General features: G+C 46.5%; 1 protein-coding gene across 1 annotated transcript in view; it reads left to right on the top strand.

Moving 5' to 3' along the window:
- Positions 1-8,915: 8,915 nt before the first annotated feature.
- The window catches only part of AKR1D1 (aldo-keto reductase family 1 member D1), a 37,582-nt gene continuing 34,516 nt past the window's right edge, over positions 8,916-11,981 (top strand). Inside the window, exon 1 of the mRNA XM_081024066.1 lies at positions 8,916-9,448. Within this exon, the coding sequence (XP_080880192.1) occupies positions 9,350-9,448 (99 nt within the window). The 5' untranslated portion in view covers positions 8,916-9,349. The remainder of the gene's footprint in view (positions 9,449-11,981) is intronic.

Below are 11,981 nucleotides of genomic sequence, written 5' to 3'. Positions count from 1 at the left end.
CTTTGGTGAAGTGGGTTTGTTGCGCAAGAAGACTTCCCATTCAACTACCGTCGCACAACCTGAATTGGCTAGTATGTGATTGAATCCCATCCAAAAATGGAAATCCCCTGGGCTGGGGGCAGGAAGACACAGCATCTGAAACAGGCCTCCCCTTTTCACTCCCAGCCAGACTAGTAGCAGATTTGGTGGGGGTATGATTTTACAGATCACAGAAGGGTAAGAGTTGGAAGAGCTCTTGGGAACAATAGCAAACTTGCTGCTGCAGCAAGCATCACTCATAGATTGTTGTCCAGTTGTTGCTTAAATACCTTTGGTAAAAGAGATCCCATTGTGTCCCAAAATCTAGAGAGAGTGTAACAATCAGTATCATGTTGTTGTTGTTGTTTAGTTGTTTAGTCGTGTCTGACTCTTTGTGACCCATGGACCAGAGCACGCCAGGCACTCCTGTCTTCCACTGCCTCCTGCAGTTTGGTCAGACTCATGTTGGTAGCTTTGAGAACACTGTCCAACCATCTTGAGTCAGTATCATAGCATACTGACTGTCTCCCCCTTCATGGATTACTGCCTTGCCGTGGCAAAGGGGCTTGAATAACTCAGAGAAGCTATGAGCTATGCCGTGCAGGGCCACCCAAGATGGACAGGTCATAGTGGAGAGTTTTGACCAAACATGATCCACCTGGAGCAGGAACCGGCAAGCCACTCCAGTATCCCTGCCAAGAAAACTCCATGGACAAAGACAGTCAGTATCATAGCAGACCTGAATCCAGGTCTCCCTAGTCGTAGTCTTGATACTTTAACCATTGCACCACACTGGAAACCCTAAAAGGTAACTTCTTTCCTGCATTCCACTTCATATGGCATTCATTCCCATAAATGTATTGACTGCTCATATCCTAGAAGGCTTGAAAACATACTGCATCCATCCATTCTTCTGGTCTGTTTGGGGGCCCAAAATGTTTTGCAAATGTTTTTTTGTTTTTGTTTTGTTTTAAATATATAAACGATGCTAATAATATTAGACTGTTTCAGCAAGATACATGTTATGTACTGAATTGAATAGGATCCAAAAAGCAGCAGTCTGATTGGTCCTAGAACAATAGCATTCAGAATGCAGCAGTCTGATTGGTCCTAGAACAATGCAGCAGTATGATTGGTCCGCAGGAGCCACCCAATCCAACTCCAGGTGGAAGTGAATCTGCAACCTGATTGGCCTACAGGAGAATCCCAGAATTAGCCAATCACGTGCGACCCATTGTGTAAATAATGTATAGAAAGCAAATATTTTGGGGGAACTTTCATTCCTCACTACTATGAGCTGAATAAAGAGCATGAAATCCACACTTGACTCCGAGTATATTTCAATACATATACCAGCATTTGGAATGATTGATAACTGCCAACAAACACTGGTGTTTAGTTGTGGAATTTTGGGTCCTAGACAGCTTGCAAAAATTAAAAATAGTTTTAATTGAGACAACTGCATATTTTACCTTGACAGGGTAGTCATTGATTCCCACCCCCAGATTTTATTGTTTTCTTTCAGATACAAATATGCATACGTTCCTATTTGTTTATAGAAAATTAAATAAAAACAATGATTGCTTTTTTAAAAAAAAAAAAATCCCAGCTCAAACTACATAACAAACATCACATCTCATTTGGCTCTGAGATATAGTATTTAAAGGTCTTTGAACACTTGGAATGGGCTGTATAATTGCTGCTGGAGGTACAATGTATTGCTCAGTTGACCATTGCCCTTACACAACGTGACTTCAAAAAAACACACACGTCCTGACAATATTTATAGCCCATAAAATAATACACAAAGGAAGTGAAACTTTCAAAGGGGTAAAGTTCTAGAGTGCATTTACCCTGAGATTTTTTTATTTTTTAATAACACTCTAAATGATACTGGTATGGGGGGGGGGGGGGAATTGAGCACAGTAATTTAAAGCATATTGCAGGAGCCTGTGATTGTGGGCTAGGTAATGACAAAAGAGTGGTTGCAGCCGGCAGCTACCCTTGGCATCTACAGCAGACTCCTGTTGCTTTGAGCAACCTTCTCTAGCTGACCCAGGGAATTGTGGGTAAACTGATCCTCTCAGAGAGCTTGTTCTGAGCAATTTAGCCAGGATCAAGGCTCAATGATCATATTGTTCTTAAACTTCATGGCCACAGAGAAACCTTCCAATGTCAGCATCTACCAAGGAGGGCCTGCTCATTGAGCATTCATCCTGATTTGCTTGCACAAAGCTCCTGCAGAGGTTAGACTATTCCCTATCTTCATTAAGCATTAATTTGGATTGGTCAGTCAGAGAACAAGCATTTGTCCTGGATTCATCTTGATTTGAGTGTACGTGGTGCTTATACATCTTTCCCTTAAACACTTTCCTAATCTGTAAAAAACGTGTTTCTTTTGTTTTTGATGTGGATTTGTTGTGGCTGAGTTCATTTTAATTTTGAAAACCTAAATTTCCTCTATGTTTGAATCCCTCCTTCAAAATGTGTACTGACTACCTGGAGGTTCCACAAAATACAGTGGTACCTCGGGTTACATACGCTTCAGGTTACAGACTCCGCTAACTCAGAAATAGTGCTTCAGGTTAAGAACTTTGCTTCAGGATGAGAACAGAAATCGTGCTCCGGCGGTGTGGCAGCAGCGGGAGGCCCCATTAGCTAAAGTGGTGCTTCAGGTTAAGAAAAGTTTCAGGTTAAGAACAGACCTCCGGACTCAATTAAGTACTTAATCCGAGGTACCACTGTAGAGTTTTCTGCCTCGGGCAGAGGCTACTGCCTTCCTTGTACATATGCTGAGCAGAATGGCAGGTGAATCTTACCTCAACACTGCTGCTCTCCACTGAAATTGGCTAGGTTAGTGGGCCTGGGGTGGATGTGTGGTGCTCTCCTCAAACACCACACCACTGCTCACTCATGACCAGGCTTCCTCAACCTTGGCCCTCCAGATGTTTTTGGCCTACAACTCCCATGATCCCTAGCTAGCAGGACCAGCGGTCAGGGATGATGGGAATTGTAGTCTCAAAACATCTGGAGGGTCGAGGTTGAGGAAGCCTGCTCAGGACTCTGGATCATTTATTTGTGCAGGCAGTGCACAAGCACCCAGCAATGTAACAGCAGGGGTACTTTGGGTTACAGTTGTTGCAAACGGAATCCCTGATCTGGACCTTGTGGTGCGTAGAAATGAGTCAGCTCTCCACCACAATAAGGAGTTTCAAAGCTTTGCCGCAGAACAGTCTTAAAATAGTTGCAGATAAGCGTGACATAATACACCGTTGCTCTTTAACAAGCAAGCAAGAAAGCAATGCATCCCAGTCTCTTTTTTTTAAAAAAAGTCCTTAATACAGTTCATTAACTTTCCTCTTTCTGGTTCCAGGGAGAGACCCTAAGAAACTTGTTTGTATGACACCCTGAGCTTTTTTGCATTTTAGGAGGCCTGGCGGGAGATACAGGACAGCCTCACTTAGAGAAATGGTGGGCAGCTCAGGCCCTTTCTTCACAACTCCTGCAGCACGTCTTTTCTGTCTTATGACATGCATTAGATAAATAAAGAATAATGGAACGGAGAGGAAATGCTGTACCTACCTGCAGCCATGAGAAGGAGGCCTGTAAGATTAAGTCTGTGTACAAACCATGCCTTTAAAGGATATTCAAAGCCCCTCTCCCCCCCAAAAAAGAATTTTGAGAACTGTAGTTTAAGGTTGCTGGGAACGGTGCTCTGTGGAGGTAAACTACAGTTCCCAAGATTATGTGTTTGTGTGCGTGCATGTGGTCATGTGCACGTGCTTTAAAGGTATGGTGTATACGTCTTAATGATGATCACATCATTTGCATGATTGTGACCTAGAGATTAGTAATGAACAGCAAGTGCTGCTACTACCCAGCAAATGCTGTTTTTGAGTGTATGGGTTCATATCCTCCTGTTTTTAGTGGTGGGTATTATGTTGTCTGAGCATGTAGAAAGAATGAACAGGCCAAATTTGACCCAGAAGGGATGGGAAGCAGAATCGCGAAGGACCTAATAGTGCAAAATCTAACCATCTACTCAGAATAAAGCCATATTAAGAACTTTCTTGGGTTCCATGATCACTGCAGTTGGTGACAGCAGTCACAAAATTAAAAGATGCTTGCTTCTTGGGGAAAAAGCAATGACAAAGCTAGACAGCATCTTAAAAAGCAGAGACATCACCTTGCCGACAAACGTCTGTATAGTAAAAGCTGTGGTTTTCCCAGTAGTGATGTATGGAAGTGAGAGCTGGACCATAAAGAAGGGTGATTGCCGAAAAATTGATGCTTTTGAATTATGGTGCTGGAGGAGACTCTTGAGAGTCCCATGAACTGCAAGAAGATCAAACCTATCCATTCTTAAGGAAATCAGCCCTGAGTGCTCAGTGGAAGGACAAATCGTGAAGCTGAGGCTCCAATACTCTGGCCACCTCATGAGAAGAGAAGACTCCCTGGAAAAGACCCTGATGTTGGGAAAGATGGAGGGCACAAGGAGAAGGGGACGACAGAGGACGAGATGGTTGGATAGTGTCTTCGAAGCTACCAGCATGAGTTTGACCAAACTGTGGGAGGCAGTGGAAGACAGGAGTGCCTGGCATGCTCTGGGATCACGAAGAGTCGGACACAACTAAACGACTAAACAACAACAAGAAGAAGAACATAAGAAGAGCCTGCTGGATCAGGCCAATGGCCCATCTAGTCCAACATCCTGCTCTCACAGTGGCCAACCAGATCTGCCTGTGGGAAACCTGCAAGCAGGATTAGAGCCCAAGAACCCACTCTCTTCCTGTGGTTTCCAGCAAGTGGCATTCAGAAGCATTCTTGCCTCCAACTGTGGAGGCAGGGCATAGCCGTCATGACTAACTGAATTCAGCAGGGTTTACTCCCTGATAACTGGGGTCAGCACTGCAGTACAAGCTCATTTGTTCCAGAAAAAAAGATAACACAAAACAAGGAGGGATGGCGATGAGGAATGGGGGGGGGGCAAAAGAAGGACACACCACCCTCGCACCAGACTTTAGTCCCTTAATGTGCAATACCACAAGTCCCATGAGATGCAAGGACTGTGTCATCAGGCTCTCTTTAAATCAGCTTGACATTTTTACTTGCTGCACAGCTGGGCTTCTTTAGCTCCCTCTCCTGGCAGACAAAGGGCAATTTAAAATGTGCATACATTTAAACGCTTGAACAAAGGCACTTGATTGACGGAAGCCTTCTCCCAGTACCCTACGAAGGAGGCACCTTCGGTCCTGTGACCGAGAGTTGATGGTGATGACATGGGAGAGATCACTGTTCAGCAATAAATGATCCACACCCCTCCAGCAGCAACTTTATCTGTGAAAGAGAGTTTTTCCACCACACCCTAATTGACCGTCCTCCCATATACCTCGGGGTTTTGATGCGTGGACACTTAAGAATTGGGTATATAAGCTTCTTTTCGTCCCCACCCCCCAGCTCAGCATTGCATCAGGTTTGCTCCTAAAAATGTGAAATGCCTTGGTTAAATATCATTCCTTACCAGGTTGTTAGGAAGAAACAGAAGGCAAGGGAAAGCTTGATCCTTCTACTAAGCTTTTCAGCCCTCGCAGCTGTACCTTTAACACCAGCTTGCTCTGCAAACAATAGCAGGTGAGAATGAGCTGCAAAAGGCTTCACTTGCTGATTTCCACAGACCACATTCCTATTGTTATGGGAATTCTAAGGTCTTATATAGATAAAATAAATGTTCATAAATGTACAAGGCAAACACACATGCATAAGTATAGTGTCTGAGACAGTACAGGAGAGTAAGCCTGAAGCCATTTTGACTCTGCCAAATTGACCTCAAACATTTCTCTGCAAGGAAGAAGGAAATGGGAAAAGCTTTCCAATTGTCTTTGGGCTGTAGGGCTTCTTGTTGTTGTTTAGTTGTTTAGTCATGTCCGACTCTTCGTGACCCCCATGGACCAGAGCATGCCAAGCACTCCTGTCTTCCACTGCCTCCCACAGTTTGGTCAAACTCATGCTGGTAGTTTCGAGAACACTGTTCAGCCATCTCATCCTCTGTCGTCCCCTTCTCCTGGTGCCCTCCATCTTTCCCAACATCAGAGTCTTTTCCAGGGAGTCTTCTCTTCTCATGAAGTGGCCAAAGTATTGGAGCCTCAGTTTCAGGATCTGTCCTTCCAGTGAGCACTCAGGGCTGATTTCCTTCAGTATGGAGAGGTTTGATCTTCTTGCAGTCCATGGGACTCTCAAGAGTCTCCTCCAGCACCATAATTCAAAAGCATCAATTCTTCGGTGATCAGCCTTCTTTATGGTCCAGCTCTCACTTCCATACATCACTATTGGGAAAACCATAGCTTTAACTATACAGACCTTTGTCGGCAGGGTGATGTCTCTGCTTTTTAAGATGCTGTCCAGGTTTCTCATTGCCTTTCTCCCAAGAAGCAGGCTGTCACCATCTGCAGTGATCATGGAACCCAAGAAAGTAAAATCTCTCACTGCCTCCATTTCTTCCCCTTCTATTTGCCAGGAGGCGATGGGACCAGTGGCCATGATCTTAGTTTTTTGATGTTGAGCTTCAGACCATATTTTGCGCTCTCCTCTTTCAACCTCATTAAAAGGTTCTTTAATTCCTCCTCACTTTCTGCCATCAAGGTTGTGTCATCTGCATATCTGAGGTTGTTGATATTTCTTCCGGCGATCTTAATTCCGGCTTGGGATTCATCCAGTCCAGCCTTTTGCATGATGAATTCTGCATATAACTTAAATAAGCAGGGAGACAATATACAGCCTTGTCGGCAACCTTTCTCAATTTTGAACCAATCAGTTGTTCCATATCCAGTTCTAATTGTAGCTTCTTGTCCCACATAGAGATTTCTCAGAAGACAGATGAGGTGATCAGGCACTCCCATTTCCTTAAGAACTTGCCATAGACACAGTCCCTGTAAATACAGTCTGGCAAGTATCTGTTAAGCTGAGCACACTATCAGTATGCATAAGAGATTCAGGAAATAAGTATTTAACATCTCAAAGGAATGGCCAGGCTACTCAGAAAAGGCACTCAAATAAGGCATTATCAGGTATCCTGGCAGACAGGAGAGAAGCAACATACTCAAATTTCTGCTGGGAACACCTCTTGCTGTGATATATGTATGATGTTTTGGGGGGGTGGTCTTGAGCTACAGGGTAGGCAGTTTCAAAAGTCTATACAAGTGCTTGCACAGCAATGTTCTGGGTTTCTCTCCTCCCTCCCTGCATGGGATGAGTGGGGGACTCTGTTGCAATAGGTTAATAAAGATCATGCTTACTAACTGCTTTGCTTCTCAATACCCTCAGGTTGGCCTCTGTTATTTTCTCCTACCAATAGAGAACCTACATAAGGACTGTATACCGGCTCTTGGATACCCCATAAGGGAAAAAGGAGCCTTTCCCCCCCCCCCTTATAACACTGTGAAAAGTGCAAAAATGATGCTGCAGTGTGGCAGCACTGACCCTCCCTGCCCATTCATATTTGGAATGTGCCTTCGCTGTACTGCGTTTGGTGCATGCTAAAAAATATTATTTTACCAGTAAGCTAGCTACACAGGTATGTAACTTTTAATATGTAAATTTATTATGTGGTGTAGTTGGTTCCAACATCAGACTAGGACCTAGGAGACCAGGGTTCAAATACCCACTCGACCACGAAACTCACTGGGTGAACTTGAGCCAGCCGCTGCCTCTCAACCTAATCTCCCTGGCAGGGTGGTTGTGGGGATTAAATGAGGGGTAGAACCATGTATACCACTTTGAGATCCATGGAGAAAGAGGTGGCCTATACAGTGGTACCTCGGGTTAAGAACTTAATTCGTTCTGGAGGTCCATTCTTAACCTGAAGCTGTTCTCATCCTGAAGCACCACTTTAGCTAATGGGGCCTCCTGCTGCCGCCACATGATTTCTGTTCTCATCCTGAAGCAAAGTTCTTAACCCGAGGTACTATTTCTGGGTTAACCGAGTCTGTAACCTGAAGCGTCTGTAACCCGAGGTACCACTGTAAATGCATTACACATAACTGGCTTTATTCCAGTTGCCAGTTTCATTACTTGAGGGCACCAGCGCATGGAAGGTAGAGCATCCCATAAGCAGAGATGAGGCTGCGAAAGAACACATCCGCTTGGGCCGAGGTGGCTTTGCAATGACATCAAGAGTGACCAGCTCTTTCCCGTCCTTTCCCGTCCCTGATCTGTCACTCTTTAAACTGGGAATTAAACCAGGGATTTTCCTCTTGAAAAGCAGGTGATTCGCTAACTGCGCTCCCTGTATCTCCCCTGCCTCTATGAAAAGAAGAAACACGGCAGTACAACCCTATAGTGGGGAGCATGAGCATCCCTCACCAGTCTGTCTCTGGGGTGTGTGTGTGTGTGTGTGTGAGAGAGAGAGAGAGAGAGCGAGAGAGAGCTCTACCAGTTGAACTTCCACCATTCTTCACAGCACTTAATAGCCTAGGTAGAGCGACCAGCGTGGCAAAATCTCAAACGAGAGCCTCCACGCCCATGATAGGCGTGTAGCAGCAGCAGCAGCAGCAGCAGCAGCAGCCAGGAGTTCGGCAGGTGCAGCTGGACTCCTAACTGGCCCCCTTTCCTCTCCTATGCCCGTGCAGGAAAGGCAGAGGAGCCCCGATCTGCTTTGCAGCTGGCCGCCCGGCTGCTGGCGTTTAGGCGAGGGTTCAGAGCCCCCCAAAAGGATTCTTCAGCGTCACGTGTGAACGCGTCCCAAGAAGCCTTTCTCCTTGCACTTAGGGCCTGACCTCCGCCGAGCGCTTAGGGTTGCCTTGTAAAGCAATGACGCGGGGCAATAAGAGCTTGCAAAGAGCCGCAGGGCAGCGGTACAAAGGTTGCTTTGTGTTTCCTGGGTTTGCCATGGGGCACCCTCCTCACCCCACTCCGCCGCCGTTTCGATTGCGCACGGGGGGGGGGTGGACTCAGGAGCAAAGGATCTCCAGTCCTCAGATCTAACCAACCAGCCAGCCAGAAGCCCTTGCCAGCAGCTCGGGGATCCAGATCCCCCGGAGAGCAGCTGCCAAGACTTTCCTCCCACAAAATCCCGCAGCTCGCGCGCCGCCGGCTCGTATTTAACAGATGGCGAGTTGATCGCGGGCCCCAGTGCAGGTCGAGAGGCAGATGGTGGCCGGCTCTCTTCGCTGCTCTCTTGCGCCCTCTGCCGCTAGGACTGGGCTGCAGCCCAAAGCACTCAGAAGCACACAAAAGGCAGGATTCCCTCCGAAGAGTCTCGTGCATCCGAATTCTTGGTGGTCTCTTTAATAATAATAATATTTTTTTTTTTAAATCGAAGTTTTCATTTTGCATCATGACCACTAATCTCACCGCTAAAAATCACCGTTTGATGCTGAGTGATGGGAACAGCATCCCTGTGATTGGACTTGGGACATACTCCGACCCTAAAACGGTAAGAGCATTTATTACTTTTCTCCCTCTCGCATGAATATGAACTCACCATAGCGGTTCATTGTTAAGGTTCTCTTTCTTGAAAGGAAGCGTCTCTGTCCCCCCCCCCCCAGCTTCTTTTGAAACTTGTTTGGACTTATATTCTCCCCTCGCATTTCAACCCCCTGCATGCTTCCAACCCCCCCCCCCGGAACTCGTTAAAAATTATCTTGCAGAGATATGATCAGCCTTTAAGAGTTAAATATGGTGAACCAGTAAGCCAATCTCTGGGGCCTCTTTTGCAAAATTCATTCAGCACAAATCAAACAAGCCAGAACATCATGTGTATTTAAACTTGGTTGTGGGTGTTTGCTGTTGACTCTGATGTAATTCAGTTGACTCTTAAGGCTACATTCTTACACATGTAGACTTGAGGGTTAAGCACCCTGAGGCGGCAATGCTAAATGCTCACTTACTTGGGAATAAACCCCAGTGAAAGCTTTGTGCGTGATATCTAACTCGGCCACACTCCCACTGAAAGAAATTAGTCCTAGATTCTAAACGCAGTGATTTCAGCGAGTGTGATTTAGTGGGGTGGGGAAGTAAACCCCACCCAGTGGGGTTTACTTCTGAGTAAACCTGCCTAGGCTTGGACGCTGATAGTGCGACTTTTCTTCTGAGTTTAAATGTGCAAGAGATTTGGCTGCAAGCCCGTTTATAGAGTCGCGCTCTGCTCAAGTGTCGTTGATAAAGAATTGTGAGTTAAGGAAAGTACTCATCTCTCACCTACATAAATCAGGGCGATGGATAAGTGCTCAATGTTGGTTGGATCGATTGTGCAGATAGATGGCAGACCAGGGCTAAAGATGGCTTTAGACTTGTAGGATCGACTCTGTCTCTCACTGGGACCCCAAGACCCACCAGTCAGAGCTTGGGGCGAAAGACATACATACAGTTAGCACGGAAGCCCTGGGCACACCCCCCCCAGCCCATGCTGAGCTCAGGGCTTTGTTTCCATCGCCAGAACTGTACAGAGCTCACACAAAAGACTGGGGGTGGGATAGCTCTCAGCAGCCTCTCTTAGGTGTTTCTAGCAGGACTCTGCTAGCAATCACACACACTTACATGGTTTTTAAAGGGGGGAAAGAGACACTGTGGCCACTGCTAACCTCCGATGGCTGCATTCTCCTTCCATTGTTGGATGCATACCATTCCGATTCTTGGAAACCGCAGAAGGGGAGAGTGATTTCCCCCCCTTTCTGCTAGTGCTCTGGTCCTGCTTGCAAGCTTCCCACAGGCATCTGGGTGGTCACTACGAGGCGACAGGATGCTGGACTAGATGGGCCACTGGACTGATCCAGGGGGTCTTCTTGTATTCTTCATGTTGTTTAGTCGTTTAGTCGTGTCCGACTCTTCATGACCCCATGGACCAGAGCACGCCAGGCACTTCTGTCTTCCACTGCCTCCCACAGTTTGGTCAAACTCATGCTGGTAGCTTCGAGAACACTATCCAACCATCTCGTCCTCTGTCATCTCCTTCTCCTTGTGCCCTCCATCTTTCCCAACATCAGGGTCTTTTCCAGGGAGTCTTCTCTTCTCATGAGGTGGCCAAAGTATTGGAGCCTCAGCTTCACGATCTGTCCTTCCAGTGAGCACTCAGGGCTGATTTCCTTCAGAATGGATAGGTTTGATCTTCTTGCAGTCCATGGGACTCTCAAGAGTCTCCTCCAGCACCATAATTCAAAAGCACCAATTCTCCTTGTATTCTTGCCTCCCAACAAATCCCACCTATTCACTCCTGCTGTAGATCAGGGGTAGGCAGATTTTAGCCTGATAAAAACTTGAAACTCAAGAGCTATACATTGGAGCCAGATACAACACACACACAGATAGAATTACAGAGCAGGGTGCGTATAAGTAGGGGCTGAGCCCAGGAGCTCCCCCCCCACCTGCCCCCAGTTACCGGGACTGATCTGCACTCCCTCGAAAGTCCCCATCTGGTTTTCCTTGCAGAGTTATTTAAGGGAAGGGCAATGCAAGAGCAGTTGCTATGTATGCAGAAGGTCGCAGGTTCAATTCCTGGTGTCTCTAGGTAGGACTGGGAGGGAGGTTGCCTGAACCCCAGAGAGCCCCTGCCAGCCAGCGTAGACCAGTAGTTCCCAATACTTCCCTCCAATGCAACCTTCCTCCCAGTCCTAATGCAACCTCCCTCCCAGTCCTACCATGGACCACTTGAAAATTGCTGATGGTCCTGGTGGACCAGTTTTTTCTGCATGTCGAGGCAATTCAAAGAATCATAGAATTGCAGAGTTGGAAGGGACCCCCAGGACCACCTGGTCCAACCCCCCTGTAATGCAGGAATATGCAGCTGACCCTGGGCCACTTAGTCTTTCAGCCGAGCCTACCTCACAGGGTACTTGTGTGCATAGAATGGGGAGGAGGAGAATAACCATGTATGCCACCCTTGAGCTTCTTGCAGAAAAGGGGGGGGGGGCACAGAAATGTAATGAAGTACATCAATGAAATAAGGAACGCTCTGTTTCTATTGCTAGATG

This window comes from Podarcis pityusensis (genome assembly GCF_964106645.2).
Source record: "Podarcis pityusensis genome assembly, chromosome: 10".
Classification (NCBI taxonomy): domain Eukaryota; kingdom Metazoa; phylum Chordata; class Lepidosauria; order Squamata; family Lacertidae; genus Podarcis; species Podarcis pityusensis.
The sequence above is the reverse complement of the archived record's forward strand: the minus strand, read 5'-3'. Positions and strand labels throughout refer to the sequence as shown.